This window comes from Rhagoletis pomonella, unplaced genomic scaffold (assembly GCF_013731165.1).
Source record: "Rhagoletis pomonella isolate Grant_MI unplaced genomic scaffold, Rhpom_1.0 Rhpom_scaffold_04037, whole genome shotgun sequence".
NCBI classification, from domain to species: Eukaryota; Metazoa; Arthropoda; class Insecta; order Diptera; family Tephritidae; genus Rhagoletis; species Rhagoletis pomonella.
The window spans coordinates 1-18086 of NW_023462588.1; the positions used below are offsets into that span (position 1 = coordinate 1).

Below are 18086 nucleotides of genomic sequence, written 5' to 3' on the forward strand. Positions count from 1 at the left end.
CAAGTGCGGACAGTTCCTTTTGCACTAAGTCCTGCCATTGTATTCGTGGGAGTCGAAGGATATTTTCACCGGAAAGTCCATGTCGTTAAAAAGCTCGTACAGCTCGTCATTCCATTTTCTTCGGCACTCGTCACCCACGCAAACACGCCCATAGATCTTGCGTACAATAATTCTCTCAAAAGCCACCAAAGCCTTCCCATATTTGCTTGATATCGTCCATGTTTCTGGGCACGATTAGAGGCTTGTAGAGTGTAATTTTTACTCGTCTAGACGGGGTTCTGCTTTTCACTTGCCTAAAGAGCCCAAAGCATCACCTGTTGGCCAGAGTTATTCTTCGCTTTATCTCCAAACTGACATTATTGGTGGTGTTTATGCTAGATGCTCGGTAGTCAAAGTAACTCACTACTTCAAAGTTATGACTGCCAACAATGACGTGTGTCCCAATTCGCGACGACTTTTTATGTTATGTTAAATAAATAAATAAAATAAATAAATATTTATGAGGTTATTTTACATCACAACAACAATAAGAATTTGTCTAGCAAACGAAGCCATTGACATAAGGCCTGCATTGGAAGTTAGCCGTCTTTGTTTACGGAATTTCCGATGCTCCTACTTCTCATAAAATTTCCCTGTTGGCGTTCAAATTCAAAAGCATACGAAATTCGCCCAAAAAAATTATATTTCATCGCAATCAGTGTATTAAGCGACATACATACATGTGTACATATGTACATATGTATATGGGTCTACGTGGTCAGTCGCACCTCTTTGAAACACAACAAAGGATATTTATAGGCCGAACGAAAATAGCTTGAAAAAAAAATTTTACATAAATCAAATAAGAATTAAAAAACAAAAATAATGTACGGGCTATAAAAAGAGCTTTGTGTATCTGAAAGTCATTTATTTATGTAAAATCGAATTCTTTTGGCCAATAGTAGGATCAAACGCTTAAGCGTGGTCCCATAAACATGTTTGTGTAGTTGTTTAAAAGTTTGTTAAAAGAATACGTGGAATTCTAATTGCTTGAGAGGGTTCTTTGTAAACAGGTTCGACTTGTCGACAGCAGTGGGCCTACATACTGCTCAAGAGCCGCCAGGGCACGAGACTTGTGCTCAGCAGGCAGATAAGCCAATGGCAACGTGTGAGCCTTGAGTGTGTGCATTTGAATGCTTGCAAGTGTGGTAAGTTGAATCTGTAGGCAGACAATAGAAAGAGGCACAACTCACAATTTGGCATTTTTGAAATTATGCGCTAAAAATGTACACAGAGTTTTTATTTACCTTTTAGCAAAAGCTGGTGCAAATTTTTGTTATAATTTGTTAAAAAAAAACCTTGCCCATATGATTATTATGTGCTAAGAAATAGTTTTTACGCATTTTCTGACAAACGTGTAAGCCCTGAGTTGTGCCCCTTTTGAAGACTGCGTGCGATATGTATGCACATATTTGCATACTCGCATGCAGTTTCTTTTCAAGGTAAGTTACACACACACACAGTAATCTACGGCCTTCTACCGAATGCACCGGTTTGTTGCACTCACTTTTCAAAGCAAACTACAGCATAAAACACACAAGCAACACGTGAATGGCAAAAAAATATTCAATCAATTTACATACATACATACATATATTTTTAACACCGAAATTTCAATTTCAATTAGCAAGAAATCGAAGTATTTGTCTATGTAATTATTCGGTGTTGAGCGCCAGCTGCCAGAGTTGAGAAGTAAACAAACGCAGAAGCACCGCCCAATATGCAACAATGAAGTGCAATTTAGTTAACTTTTTTACTTGTAGATAAATACTAAATAGTTGCTGGCAAGGTGGCAAAATTTAATTTCTTGTTGACTTCATTTGTTAATTAAATTAGTAAAAAATATACAAACATACATAGCTAATTAGTAATACCGTCATGCAAATGTATTTATCATATTTACATGTGTGTGTGTGTGTGTATGTGTGTGTGGCAAAATGCGCTATTTACGAGCAACCAAATGGGGAAATTGTCTTGTTATGTGCGATTTTTTAATGGTTTTTGACGCAAATAAAAACATTCTTTGGCAAGTACGTAGGTTAGAGCACTTAAACCAGCCAAAAACTGCCCGCACAAATAACAAACGATGATTGCAATGATTCGCCAAATGGGCCGAATGCCAATTAAATTAGAAGAAAAACAGAATAGTTGCGAAAATACATGCATATCGTTGTTGCAATGAAATTTAAGTAAATTAAAATAAATTACATTTGTACTAAATATTATTGACGCAAGGCGTAATGGCATGCATTTACATTTGAAAATAGCTGAATGTTGCATGTTCCACTGTGCATGCGCCACTTAAGTGCACGAAAAATGAGATTTGCAAATTATAGGCATCGAACGGAACACGAAATGACTCAAAGTACGGTGGATAATTTAATAATTAGTCACATTAAAGGGCATAGAATAAAATAAAAACACGCCCACGTAATGCATTTTTGAAAAAAAATTACATAAATTTTTATGTATTTAATGAAGGCATTAGAAAGTTCTTCGGCGAAGAGTCACATCTACTAAATTAACATAGAAATCACTCTGAAAGACATGAGTGTCAAAACGAGAGCAAAGGAGAGGGGGACATACTGGAGCTACTGTGCAGATCTTTTTTTTTTATAAAAACTACACATACACATTTGGGTACCCAGTGAATAAATATAGTATGAACCCATATTTAGTAGGTTCAGTTAAAGAAATCATTCAAAAGGTTTAAGGAAAATAAGTTTCTTTGCTCTTTTGAGAAATTTTCGTACTTTTTTATACGTGGTATTGCATTTGGCGTCAGCGAGGTATTGCGACGAGCCAAGTAGGGTGCTTGACTTGGTTTTTCCAAACCGCTTTTCACCGTTTTTGTTTTTTGATATCTATAGGTGGTTTTTTCAAATCTTGATTTTTCGACTATCGAATAAACCGGATTTTTTTGTCGAACCCACCGGGTTTTTTCATATCATACAAATTTTGGCATCGAGGAGTGACCTCTATTAAAAAAAAGAACTATTTTTTATGTTGCTGGGACCAGATCATGGACGTCCGGAGTGGCAGTAGTACCTCTAAGCACTCTGCTACAGCAGCAAGGACACTACTCAAAACCGAAAAAAGTAAGAAAAAATGCAATAAAGTACTAAAAAAAGTTAAAATCAGGGCAAGCGTTAATTCTTCACTGATTTTTACTTGTTTTGCATTTGATCTAAAAAAAACTTTGCACTTATTTTGCTTTGCTCTTTTGTAAATGAAGGCTATCTTTACTGTTAATTATTTTATTGTAATTTTTGGTTTCATGACTTCATACCGAAATAAACATTTTCAATTTATGAAAACTATGTAAACAAAACTGGTTTATCAGAGTTTTTCTTTATTTCAACATCGGCAACCAGTTTTTTTTTCCAATTGCAATTTTTCGAATAACTCGAAAACCGGTTTTGAAAAAAATTGCGAAAAATCGGACACCCTAACGCCAAGCTACGATATGTAAATACATACATACAGTGACTCAAACTGCGGTGGACGTGGCTATTTTTTTAATATTCACATATTTTTCCAGTTAATTTTTTATAAAAACATTGTTCGTGCTATAAGTAGAACCCGCATATACATTAGGGTGGTCCAAAAAAGTCGGAATTTTAATGCCCTCACTCGTTACGATTGTTCTATACCGAAAAAACATACCTCTCAAAGTTTTCCATGTATTTTAAATGGTGTCCCAAAAAATAACTTTTTGAAACGCAGAATACTGATAACACCATTATAAATTATTTAAACGTATTTCGAAATAATAAAATATTTTGATTAATTAAAAATACATTTTCTTTTTAGGTAGAACCTGAGAGATTACTATACTTTCTACTTAAATTTTAGAAACTTGGACGATTCTTGAATTATAAGCTAATTATCTGCTCTTACAAGGGGCGCTACGAAAAATCTCGCCTAGAAGGCTCAACTTATCTGAAAGCATTTACAAAAAGGTAGCGCATATATGGTATATGCATGTATGTATGTATGTCTGAGGTGCAAATTAAATTCATTTACATAATCGTTCCCATAAAAATTCTGTGTAATATTAGCTGGATGTGCTTGCAGAAATACATACATATGTACGTAAGTATTGAACAAGTCCTTAGCTCCCTCCGACTATTCGGCATAAAATTATCATTAAGTTACACACGTGCCTCATAATCCGCAAAAAACAACAAATACGCCTAAAAAAAACACACTTTATTTAAATGAGGAAGAGGTAGCGTAAAAAATTGAAAAAAAAAAGTGGTATTCATAACCATTGGGAAATCGATCGAATACATATCGAATTCAATAATACCCTTAGAAGCAAAAGTTTATAAACTGTTGCACTTTAAGCTACATGCGAATTTAACTCTTTCTGCGCCCAAAAGGCAACGCTCTAATTTACCATAGCCCGCCCACACCTACATACAATAAATGCTAGCATAAATAGAATTTTCCTTTTGAAGTTCTCTGCTGCAGCAAGCGAATCAACAATGACCTGACCTACACTCATGTCAACTTAGTCGATAAAAGCATGCAGCAGCGTCAGAGGGAGGACGCATGGACGATGAATTGCGGCCAGCTAGACCGACAAAGGCAGTTATGGAAGTGGAAAAGCGGTGGGACAACAAAAACGGACGGCTAAATTTGGAAAAATTAGGAAACTTTTGTACTATCGCTTGTAGGAATCAGCAGGTGCGCTTCACTTGACACGTCGCTAGGATGAGTGGAGTGTACGTGCGCCACAACACGCCAAACACCGCAACAACACCCCCGCGTGTATTCCACTGGAAATGGGGCTCGTTTTTCCAATGTACTACAACTCAAACTAGACACACATATTTATGTATGTACATATATGCTTTAATGTACATACATACGTACATATGTATTTAATCTCCAGTTGTATGTGATTTGTTGGTCGGATGCCATGCGTTTTGTGAGAATTGAAGAGCCGCACGAGCGTAAGACTCTTCGGAGAGACCCAATGGGATGCGTAAAAATTGTGGGGGTATTTTTTTTTAGTGGGTGGATGTCTGAGTAAATTTTCCAGCGTCTCAAGGACACTAAATGACATTTGGTCAGCTGATAGTAACGGTGGCGGATTTATTGTAAAATTTCTTAAATGAAATTTTTAATTTTCCTAAAGGCTTGCTGAGTAAATTAAAATCCCGACTTTGCACATCGATGATGCGGGTTCGATCCCTGCTGAAGTATAGAAAAAGAAGTCCGAAATAGCAGCTATAACTTCTATCGCTAAGACATTGTTGTTTTTTCCATTTTTCCTAATAAACATATTCGTAGTAAATACAAAGCTGAATAACAATATTAAAATAAAGTCCAAAGATTTGAAGGCCGTCTAACGGCACAGCCTACTTTGAAGGCTTCTAGAGTCCTATTAGGGCGGCCAAACTCAAGAGAGAACTGAAAAATTTGAGAAGATTACAGTCTATTTTAGCCGCCCGTCGCTGTTTGCCACTCTTCAGCTTGTCTATGGAATAATTTTGTACACATTTATTTACAAAGAAACATTTCCACTTACACAGAGAGCCAAATGAGAGTAAGAAAGCTGTCTATGGTATATAAATGTTGCTGCATCGATGGCGTGAGAATGCTCGCACGCGACCAAGACGATGAGGAAAAAAAAAACAACTTTCACTTCAAATACAGAATCAAAACAGAAAAACCATAAATGTTATTCACCTCCGGCAATGTGAATGGGAAGCATGCGAAGCAAATTGTGACTTCTTTTTGTTATTCATGTTTTCTCTTTTGATATGAGTGTTGCACTTCGGTTGGGTGCTACAGTGTAAATCCACATCCACTTTAGAGGTTTCTTAAATGGTTTTAATTATAATTTATAGTGCTTGTTTTACAGCTACCTATAATTAGCTTTTCTCTGCTTTACAAGTATACTGTAGTTCCACATGCTCCAAATTATCTTCAATAACAACTGGAACCACCACCGTTCCGTAACTGACTGCGGCGTCAAGACATGCAATCTTTAATAATTTATTGAAGGAAAAACAAAGAATTCGTATACAATGTGGACAAATGTCAAGTTGCCAAGCGGTGGGTCAAAGCAACGCCCTACCGAAATGCTGATCAAAGTTTTTGAAAATTTCAAAAGGACACGAATTATTAAAATTAGTAGCTGAGTTGAGCTGTAGCGCTGCGGTCATTCGTGAAAAAGTAAAAGAAATAGTTAGCTAAATATCATCATGGCCGAGGACCTAATGCTAAGTTCGTCTTCAAAGCACAAGTCTAAAACGCTGTGCTTTTACGGCGCCTGGGCCTGGATCGTAGACATTTTTCTCACCGTTTTCCTCATCGTTTTCACACTCTACATTCTGCGCAAAATCATACAAGGTCCATTCTACCGCAAGCGTAATCGCATCGATGAAAAAGTCGTCATTATCACTGGCTGCAGCGCGGGCATTGGCAAGGAGATCGCCCTGGAGCTGGCGCGGCGCGGTGCACGCATTTACATGGCTTGCCGCGATGCTGCGCGCTGTGAGGCCACGCGCCTCGAGATCATAGATGACACGGGCAACCAGCAAGTCTACAACCGCACACTCGACCTCGGTTCGCTGGAGTCCGTGCGTCAATTCGCTGCACGTTTTGTTGCGGAGGAGCAGCGTCTGGATATTTTGGTAAATAATGCCGATGTTATGACTACTCAACGTACCCTCACAGCCGACGGTTTTGAGTACCAATTCGGTGTAAACCATTTGGGGCATTTTCTACTAACCAGTCTACTGCTGGAGCGGCTGAAGGTAGCCGCACCGAGCCGCGTAGTCGTAATGAGCTCCTTCATGCATCTCTTTGGGCGTATAAACAAGGACGATCTGAACAGTGAGCTGCGCAAAACGAAAATTTTCGGCTCTTACGCAAACAGTAAATTGGCAAATATACTCTTTGCGCGCAAGCTGGCTAAATTGCTGGATGGTACGAGCGTAACGGTAAATAGCTGTAACCCTGGAATCGTGCGTACCGAGGCGATGTTTCGCAAGCAAAATCCGCGTTGGCTGTGGTTCATTGTCGACAAACTTTTCGGGCTGGTGGCTCGTACTCCGCTAGCAGGTGCACAGACTGCGCTGCGCCTGGCATTGGATCCCGACTTGGAACGATCGACAGGGGGCTACTACTCCTACTACATACGCTGGCAGCTGCCACCGTGGGCCACGAACAAAAAGATGACCGATTGGCTGTGGCGCGAAAGTGAGAAACTGGTCGGAATAAGCAGCGGCGAACGAATTCAAACGATCGATGTGTAATGAATAGTGTATTGCGGATGGAAAGGGCAGAGTAGCGAAACAATTTTCTTAATATAGTTAAAATTTGCATTAAATTAATTTATCTGATTCCGCAGAATAACTGTTTTGTTTATCATTCGTCGTAATACCTCTTCCGTTGAATGCTCACTGTAGCGTACCTCGTAGCCCAAATTTAAGTACTAATTACACACACGCCGCGAGAAAAACGACAACAGTAAACCTCTTTTGTGCTGTAATTTAGACGCGTTGTTTTGTGAGTGTCTCACAATGTAAAATCTGCAGCTCTGAGTGGCTTTCAAAGTCGCACAATTCACAGTAAAACTGGTATTTCATACACCTGTCTTTGTTTGTATCTCATTTCATCTCAATACGACTGCGGAATTAGTGTTTGCCGGTCGATGGAAGTCGTAGGCAGTGTATTAGCCTGTGGATTATTTAAAGAAAGCCACGAAATTACTACGCAGTGGAGCGAAATTCGAAAGTAACCATTAAATTTCGAACTCACTCGCGCAGAGTGGTGCAGTGACGACTATGAAAATCGGTCGTTGGCAGTTAGTTTGCCGCAGTGGTGCCTAAAAGAAAGTTGCTTTGTGAGTATACAGCGCAGGCGCGCAAAATCTCACTCAAGCATTCACTAGTAGATACTTTTCCATACAAACAGACAGACACCCACAGTGTACGAATATGTTCGATGACGTTGTGAGTCCTCTGGAAGACGAGGAAAAATCATTGTGCTTTCGCGGTCCCTGGGCCTGGCTAGTGCTCATCACCGTCTGTTGTATCGGCATCGCTTTGGTCATGTGGCTACTGCGCAAATGCGTGCAAGGCCCCTTCTATCGCAAAAAGACTCGCATCGATGGTAAAGTGGTAATCGTGACGGGCTGCAACACGGGCATTGGCAAGGAGACCGCCATGGAGCTGGCGCGACGTGGTGGCCGCATTTACATGGCCTGCCGCGATGCAGCGCGTTGTGAGTCGGCGCGCATGGAGATCATTGAACGCACGCACAACCAAAATGTCTTCAATCGCACACTCGACTTGGCCTCATTGTCGTCGGTGCGACAGTTTGCCGAGCGTTTCTTGGCAGAGGAACAGCGTTTGGATATTCTGATAAACAACGCTGGCATCATGGCCACACCGCGCAAGCTCACCGTCGACGGCTTCGAACAGCAGTTGGGTGTCAACCATTTGGGTCACTTTTTGTTGACAAACCTGTTGTTAGAACGCCTAAAGTCGACTGCGCCCAGTCGCATTGTGGTAGTGACTTCGGCGGCATACATCTTCGGGCGCATCAACAAGGAGGACTTGAACAGTGAGAAGCACTATTCGAAATTCTTGGGCGCCTATTGCCAAAGCAAGCTGGCTAACATCTTATTCACGCGCAAATTGGCCGAGTTGCTTAAGAATACCGGCGTGACCGCCAATTGCGTGCACCCAGGCATTGTGCATACTGAATTAGGCCGTTACAGTGTGGCGGAGCATTGGTACAAATCGATGTGGTTTCGCATGTTTAGTTGCTTTGTAAAGACGCCGCAGGCAGGGGCGCAGACCACGTTGCGAGTGGCATTGGATCCGGCGCTGGAGAAGTGCTCTGGCGACTATTATGCGGACTCGATGCGACTTCCCTTGCTGCCGAGGGCCAAGGACAAGGAAATGGCCGAATGGTTGTGGAAGGAGAGTGAAAAGCTGGTGGGCTTGCAAGGTGGAAACGCGGTGCAAACAATTGTCGTGAATCAATGAAGTAGGTACTAAAGCAAAGGAATGGTCGAAAGCGAGAAAAAGAGAGAGAGGGAAGTAAGGCGAGCTACAGGAAAGGAGATTATACGTAGTAACGATGTGTCGGTATATTTTCCGCTTATTTTTAGGTAAATTTTAAGCTTCTGTATATCTATACATATTAGAGGGCTGCATGAATTCATTCAAAAGGGCTTATGAAGTATTCATATACAAAACGAATGAATGATTTTGAATTGGAGTGAATACCTGTTCGGATATATGTGTCGACATTACAATATTCAAACAAAGTGAAAATAAATTGAATTGAATTAAATGACAATTTTTTGCATGAATATCCAAAAATATTTTTTCTATGCACATATGTTAAAACATACATATATATGTATGTGTGTATGTATTGCTCGCACCTTTTAAAATACGAACAAACTTGTTTGCAGAAAAAAACTTTTACCGAAATGAGTTTGAATGATTTGAATGTTTTTCATTCATTCATTCACATTCTTCCATTTGAAGGTAGAAAATTTAAAACAAAATGTTTATTCATGACTTGCAAAATTACAAACGCTGAGTGTTTTGTATGTGAATTGAAATACTCAAATTTACTGTGCTCTATTTGGCAAGATATTTGAATGAATTCATGCAGCCCTCTAATACATATTTATGTAAATATGTACGTATATGTAAAGAATAAATAAATAAAAAGTGTATCCCGAAAAAGTGAGTCTTTCTTCTTCTATATTTCATCTATTATTTAAGCTATCTGGAAATTTTGGAATAAACTCGTAAAATTTATGCCTTTTTCTCTGTAAATTTTTCGCTTCGAAGCTTTCCGCTTATCTATCATTTTTGTAAGTCATCGTTTCGACATTGAACTCATTTCGCAATTTGCTGCTACTTTTTAAGTTTGCTGATAGCGAGTCGCAAGCGCCATGCCCATCTGTAGGGTGCCATCTTTTGAGAACTGGCCAAGTTTGGTTCCAGCAGCGGTAATTGCAATGTTTGTATTCAACGCTGACCGCAGTAGTGCTCGTATTTGCTGTTCATAGCCGTGCAATCCACACTTGAACATTGTTCGAATGCGGCTTGGAAGTTCATGGAGAACCGGTTGCCAGTTGCGGACTTACGATGGCATTGACGATAAATTGCAAGTAGGTATGCGAGATGCCAACACTAACACACTTGACATGACAGGAATACTAAATAGACGTGTCGGAGGCTATTTTGCAAGTAAAAACGCATAAAACGACAATTAAAACTTGGCCAGACTCACTCACGTTTACAGCTTTAACCTGGCTTAGGCATTGGATGGAGTACTTTATGAGATTTTTATGCCTTCCAAGTTGAATTTTTTTCAGACACAGAGGGGAAACAGCATTGCTGTGCGAGCTTATTCCCGAAAACAAAAAAACTCGCTTAGTTTGCTTTTGAGCGCTTTTACCTGGAACTAGTAACTACAAACCAGTTTGGGAACGTGTGCCTTCTGCGCTGCGCTGCGCTGCTTTTGACGCTACACTTAGCCGCCACTCCAGCGGAAGCCAACTATAATTTAAAAAAGAAATGCGCCAGAAAAATTTGGGCTAACGTTTGCCTTTAATACCTCTGTACTATGGCCTCTGTATATAGGGCTGCCGCCACTTTCACCACTGCCAAAAAAGCACCAGCACAATGTGAGTTTGCAGCGGCTGAACGCCGCGCGAAGATCATGTTGACTTGCCAGGTTAGCGATTATCAGCGAACGAGGAAAGCGCGCTTCGGCGCCAGTTGGAATGGATTGTAAGTTGGAAGTCAGTTGAAGCTTGCCACTGACAGCGCAAAGTACGCGTGTTGATTAAACAAAGTTATTTTATTGTAGTGCGCACTTAGAAAACTTAAAAAGTACACACACACACATACATACGCCGGTAGTAGTATGTCAGATAGCGAAGAGGAGAAACTGTGTTTCCATGGCGTCTGGGTTTGGCTGCTGCCAGCCATTTTCATTGCCGTCGCCGTGGTGTTTTTCTTGTGGCTGCTGCGCAAGTGCATACAGGGTCCGCGTTATCGCAAGGCGAATCGCATCGATGGCAAGGTAGTCATTGTGACGGGCTGCAATACAGGCATCGGCAAGGCAACTGCTCTGGAGCTGGCGCGGCGAGGCGGTCGCATTTACATGGCCTGCCGCGATGCGGTGCGCTGTGAGGCCGCGCGTCTGGAGATCGTAGAGCGTACGGGAAATCAGCATGTCTACAATCGCACACTGGATCTGGCATCGCTGAATTCGGTGCGTCAATTCGCCGCGCGATTTCTCGCCGAGGAGCAGCGCTTGGACATTTTGGTGAATAACGCTGGCATCATGGCTACGCCGCGCAAGCTCACCGCTGACGGCTACGAACAACAGTTGGGTGTCAACCATCTGGGCCACTTTTTGCTGACAAACCTGCTGCTGGAGCGCTTGAAAGCCTGCGCGCCCAGCCGCATTGTGGTTGTGAGCTCAGCCATGTACATCTTTGGGCGCATCAAACGCAATGACCTGAATAGCGAGCGCAGCTATTCGAGCTTCTTTGGCGCCTATTCACAGAGCAAGCTGGCGAATGTGTTGTTTACGCGCAAGTTGGCTGAGCTGCTGGAAGGCACTGGCGTTACGGTGAATTGTTGTCATCCAGGTGTGGTGCGCACTGAGTTGGTGCGGCACATTAAGTTCCCAGGCTTTGGGTTGTTGCACTATTTGGTGAAGTTCTTGTGGAAGTCGCCGGAGGAAGGCGCACAGACGCAGCTGCGCTTGGCGCTCGATCCGGCGTTGGAGAACTCCACAGGCGGCTACTACAGCGACTCGATGCGTTTTCCGCTGCTGCCGCGGGCGAAGTGTAGCGCCACAGCGGACTGGCTGTGGGAGGAGAGCGAAAAACTGGTGGGACTGAAGGTGGGAGGAAAGAGTAACGAAATGGAATCGGTGGCGGTGTCGGTTGCGGTGAATGGCGTGCAATCTTAATGAGCTTTGGATTTTTTTTTACTATTTAGAAAGAATGGTGAATCAAAATAAATGCTTTACAAATATTTTCTATAAAAAAGGGAATTGATTGTGAAAAATGTAGCGAGAGGAATGACAGCTGCTGTTCTACGCGATACATTTCAATATCTTCTCCACTTCTCTTGATTCTGCTTTCATTTTGCTGATTTCGCACAAAAACAGAAAAAAAAAATTGCGCGGCGTTGGAGCGCACACGCCCCCGCAGCGCGAGCAACAAAGGGGCCTAGAGAGCGCACTTTCTACAAATCTGATTTTGCGCTCTGTCTTTCAATCGTCTTGCGGCCAGCGCTTTTTGTTATTCATCAAACCAAAAATTTTGTGTACAAATAGCTTTTATAAATAAATTATCAACTTTACATATGTATGTATGTGTGTACTCATGCGCATTTGTGTGTGTGTGTCACACATTGTTTTCTATACTAATTGTTTACATTTGTATGCGTCAACAATTTATACATATTCTAATTCCTATTTATACAACGAAAAACATGTGCGTGTGTATTTGTATGCGAACAAAAAGTTTTCGCACAAATAAATTCGAAATTTGTATTATATGCAAATTTTTCTACTGAGTCACAACCTTAGCTAAATTAATTCATTTCCGGCAATAGAGCTCTCTGCTATACGGAGGCAAAATAAATTTTCTATTAAATCAAAATAGTGTTGCCACAATTTTTCATGCAGCCTATCAGCCAGCTCAGCTCTGTGGCCCATTTCGCTTGCAGCAACCGCCTAAGCAGCTCAATTAGCCATCATCGACAAGTGGCAGCGAATAAATCTAGGCGCTTGCTCGGCCTACAGCGCGGCCATTCATTATTCATGAGCGTGGATGTGCTACGCCAGTTTGCGCGGATGACTAGCCGCCTATTTATTTAAATTATGTCCACTGAGCTGTCTGTAATCGACCTAATCGTGACACTCAACGCCACCCACGACGTGAGGTCTTTATCGGCGAACAAGTTGACGAGTGGACGGACGGTGGGGCGGGTTGGAGTCCGTTGCAGAAATTATGCAGTGCATTAATGGATTATTTGCAGCTGTTGTTGTTTTGATATAAAACGGCAATTGAGAAGCAGCTGATAGATGGCAACTGCCGACTGTTTATACAACTGAAATGGGCCAGAGCTGATAGGAAAGGTGGAGAGACATATCGTACCTTTGCTGCAAGAGTGTTTGTTAAGTATGAGGAAATGACCAAGTAAAAATTGCATAGCTGTTTTTCTCTGGTTTTTGATTTTTGGATTGTGACACTCTTACAGCAAAGGAACGGTAAGTACATACAAACACATGCTTTGAAGAGATTTCTACATTAACTTTAACAGAATGGTAAAAACCTTGGGACGTTCAAGCCTGAAAATAGTCCATGTATATAAAAAATAGAGCAAAAAATAATATTTGTGTTTAGTTTTCACCCTGTTACTAAAACTATCTTTTATTCAGCCATCATTTTTTACTGACGAATTAAGAAGTTTCTTTTCTCTCTTTTTGAAAAGAGGCCGGCTGAGTTCGAGTGCTTTTGAGATCATTCTAGAACTTGCTAAATGAGATGCTTGCAAAGTGAACTACTTAATTTTTCTTGCTCTTCTACATGCATTCCATTCATTCTTTGTAAGCTATATACGTAGATATGTATGTATGTACGTACGTGACCTCTGAAGGCAAGGTAAATGGAGCGCAGGTAGATTTTTGCATTGACTTTCTTACACTCACCGTGATCGCTCAGCTCTGCAGACGGGTTGGTCTATTAACTTTTGCATTTAGAGCAGGCAATGCCTTTAAGATTACGCGACCGCTGTGGTTGAGTGGTTAGAGGTGCGTATTACCACCACTCCACAGAGCCTGGGTTCGACCATGCCCTTCGGCAGCCGATGGCAAACCTCCGAGTGTATTTTTGCCATGAAAAAAACGGAGGCGGCTGCGTAAAACTGTAGGTCCGTCTATTTGTGTAAAGAAATCAGCGCCCTTTGAGGTGCTATATTATATTAAAACCCTTACTATATAGGGCGCACTTATTTGGAGGTTTTGCTGGACGGATTTTGAAACCAAGCGAACGATGGTAAATTAATTTTTCTGTAGATAACGAGAGCTTATACATACATATGGTTTCAAAATACGAACATGATTACAATTATGAAAATGGATATGAAGAGCCCAACTAAAGGCGAACACAAATACGACCACAAGTACGAAAACATTTGCAGAGCCGAATTCGAAGATAAATACGAACGCGAGACGATCACGAATATGAACACGAAACCCGAGTATGAAGACAAAGACGAATATGAAGACGAATACTAAAACCAAGGTTAAGGTTAATATTAAGCTTAAGATAAATTTCTGCAATATGAGGCGAACTAGAAATAAATCGACGGAAATTTCACATTAGTAGTGTAGCCCAGGCGCACAGGTGGCAGAATGTCCAAGTTTCGAAATAGCCAATCCAGTGGTTGTCCAGACTCTAGACGTTCCTGTTAACATGATCTAAGGCTTTTTGCGAGGAAAAACGGCACTAGTAGATAGTATTCAAAACAGGGACGTGAACAGGATGAACGATTTGGTTGGTTGTGTTCAGCGGTTCGAACCGTTTTTAGATTGGTTTTTTTTTTGGTCTTTGAGCCGGGGTTTCGGTCGGTTCAACGGTTCGGATATCCAAAAAACAAAAAAAAAAAATAAAAAATTAACCCACAAGTTCAAGTGTAAAGTGGTAGTGCAACAACGCGCAAGGTTAAGTGACAAGTGTCTGTCAAATGAGATAGGTTGCCTATACATTTGATATTGCCACATGATAAGCAAATATGGTATGTATTACCATATTTAACAAAAAGAAAAAAGCGGGTAAACTTATCCATTGAAAATTGGTTGGAACGAACCTTTAAACCTTTATGAAAAATGGTTCGGTTTTCGGTTTGGATCAAATATTTGTGGAAAATTTCGGTTCGGTTAATGGTTCAGATAATTAATAGAAAAAAGCGGTTTTCTGGTTCAAAACCGGTTCACGTCCCTGATTCAAAAATCACTTTACATTGAATTGTTTCAAGAAACCATCGATAGTGGCTAAAGCATTGGCCCCATCGATTATATCGATGGTCCCATTGATGGTTTTGCAGCACTAGTATGCAGCGCCTGGGTTCAAGGTTTTTGCTTAACAGCGGTCGCCCCTCGGCATGAAATGGCAAACCTCTTAGTGTATTTCTCAGTGATGTACTAAATTGTCGGTACCCAATACTCCTTACCCAATAATTCAAAAAGATTTCGGTACCCAATACCGATTCCTTATATTAAACCTCACCGTTATATAAATTTCAAGTTTAAAAAAAAATTATTTCAATAATATTTTATATAATATCGCTTAAAACACATGAACTTATCGCAAAGTAAAATATTAGTTTATCAGTTTTTATCTCAGTATGTCGAAGGTTCAAGAAAACAGCTTTGACAGATGAAGTAGCCTTTCAGGCCTTCAAAGATAATATCGTCCGATTCATCTAGAACAAAAAAGCCTCTGCATTATGGCGACGGACCGACATACATATGTACATATGTATATACAGTTTTCATTTGAATCAGTATTAAAAGCTCTCTTGGCCCCTACATTCGGCTTTTAATAAGCGAGTCTTCCCTGAACCAGTTTTTTCCATATTTTTGGCCGATGTGCGTTTTTATAGATACCTAAATATTTCGGTACCGATTATCGAAAGTATTGGATACTTTTTAAATCGATACCGAGTATCGATCAATACTTAAAAGTATCGACTCAGCACATCACTAGTATTTCGGCCATGAAAAACAGCTTCTCATTAAAATACAATCGTCGTTCGGAGTCGGCGTAAAACTGTAGGTCCCTCCTCTTTGTCTGACAACATCAAGGCGCACGCCACAAATCGGAGGAGAAGCTCGGCCAAACACTAACATATGTGTTAGCGCCAATCTATTATTATTATTATGTATGTATGTTTGTATTTGTTTAAGTAGATAAATAAAAATAGCAATTAAAAATTCCATAAACAAATACCTTATCTATTTTAATGTATGTATTTATAGCTATTTTTAGTCGCGTCTAACTGCATTCAATCTTTATAATTTACTTGCATCAATAAAATTAAAAAAATAATCTGTCTTAATTACACGAATCTGCATTAAGTTTATAATTTCATTTGCATAATTGAGTTGTGAAATGTAAGCGACGACAAAAGGCAGGCATGAAATGCTATAGTTCTGTTTAGATATGAACATATGTACATATGTACATGTATGCACTCATATACATACTACATATCTACGTGTATATATACATATGTATGTACGTTTATGTATATAGAACGCGATTTTATTAATTTTACCTTGGTTTAATTCATTTGTACTTTGTCTCGCGTTGAACGTTTGCCCATTTGTTCACTGGGCGAGCTCACCCAACGAACCGTAGACGTATTCTACAAATTCTTTAAAATATACACATACACAAGTGCATATGCATATGCTATATACAAACATACAAACATACAGATGTTCATACAAATCAACAAGTACGCGCGCATAGTGCAAAAAATTGTGTACATATCCACAAACAGTGACACCATCTGTGTTTAGAGTCAGTTATGCGCGCCTGCAATTTAATAAACTACAAAACCATACTGTATTAACCCATTCGAAGGCAGTGTGTCGCATGAAGCATGCCTTTTCTTGCCAGTGCCAGTGCGGTGCAGAAATTCTTGCAAATTAATTATTTTCATATGTAATGCAGTTGCGACTGTCACTGGTCTTACGATCGAGGCTCTAGAAAATTCGATGCTTTTCAATCCTCAGCTAAGTTGGGCGCGAAAAATACTTTTTTTCTGCATACAAGCGCACACACGCTTCCGCCTTCAGATGTTGCAACCCTTGGTTGGCGTGTCGCCAGAAGTGAGAACTCCAAAATTTTCCACAGCTCTTCGATCAAACAGCCAGTGGCATTTTTAAGGGTAGTTTTCTTGCGTTAGATGTTCTTTCGATGTTTTTTTTCTTGCTGGGTTGCCGTGGCAACAAAGGGGTTAATACACTCAGCGCACTAAATGCACATTAACCGAGTGGAAATTTCCATTGCTTATAAATTGTTTCGCGTAGCTGTGCTTCTGCTTTGTTTTCGCTCCGCTTTTTTCATTGTACCTACGCGAATATGAATACTTCAGCAAGCCAGCAATTTTATTTTATGTGCATCTATGTATGTATGCGTGTGTGTATGTATTCCGATTTTTCGTGATTGCACAGCGGACCATGAGGCAACAAAATTTTGTAGAACGTTTAATACAGTAAAAGTAAAAAAAAATAAATAATGCTTGGCAGAGAGAATACAAGGAATTTCTATATACATCTGGAATGTGCGCTGTTTTCTACATTGTGGCACACTGTAGATGCATATGCAGACAGTTGATGCGGACTTCAGGTAAAAAATATAGATATGGTACATACACAGAGTGTCGTACATACATATAGTCGCGGGCATATATATATATATATATATATATATATATGTCTTATTTATGTATATATGTACTATAAACATTTCTGAATGAATCTGGTATCGCGTTTGCACATACAGGCATTCGAGTAAATACATACTACATATATATATTTGCAATGTTATTCGTAGTAAATTTTTTTCGTAAATTTTTAATAGAAATATTATTCATTCTGCATCAAATGGCATATAAATTAATGATTCAAAGTTTTTACAAAATTTAGGAAAATTCGCAAATTTTTCACGAAAATGATAAAATTTTCACTAAAATTTTCAACCTTTAAATAAAATTTTCTAGAATTTTTTTGAGTATGCAGTTTTGTAGTACAATAAAATGCAAGTTTTAAGTGGCTATAATCTACCGTTGATTTTTGAGAATGTTTTTACTGACGCTCTTCGGTATTTTTGCCCATACAAAAAAAATCTATCACGCAACCGTTATATGAAGAAAATGAGCAACATCATCAGCAAGAGAAATGCTCAAAAAGCAACGGTAGTTTATAGGCACTTAAAACTTGTACATACGTGCTCAAAA

General features: G+C 40.0%; 3 protein-coding genes across 3 annotated transcripts; all 3 read left to right on the top strand.

The window, feature by feature from the left end:
• Positions 1-6190: 6190 nt before the first annotated feature.
• Positions 6191-7333, top strand: LOC118754507 (retinol dehydrogenase 12-like). Its single transcript, XM_036489385.1, has one exon. It carries the CDS (start codon positions 6258-6260, stop codon positions 7311-7313), a length of 1056 nt encoding a protein of 351 aa, XP_036345278.1. The 5' UTR covers positions 6191-6257; the 3' UTR covers positions 7314-7333.
• Positions 7334-7679: 346 nt separating this feature from the next.
• Positions 7680-9391, top strand: LOC118754508 (retinol dehydrogenase 12-like). Its single transcript, XM_036489386.1, has 2 exons — positions 7680-7903; positions 7975-9391. The coding sequence occupies exon 2, from the start codon at positions 7998-8000 to the stop codon at positions 9051-9053; it is 1056 nt and encodes a 351-aa protein (XP_036345279.1). The 5' UTR covers positions 7680-7903; positions 7975-7997; the 3' UTR covers positions 9054-9391.
• Positions 9392-10665: 1274 nt separating this feature from the next.
• LOC118754509 (retinol dehydrogenase 12-like) lies at positions 10666-12428 on the top strand. The gene has a single exon (XM_036489387.1). The coding sequence runs from the start codon at positions 10960-10962 to the stop codon at positions 12016-12018; it is 1059 nt and encodes a 352-aa protein (XP_036345280.1). The 5' UTR covers positions 10666-10959; the 3' UTR covers positions 12019-12428.
• Positions 12429-18086: the final 5658 nt, after the last annotated feature.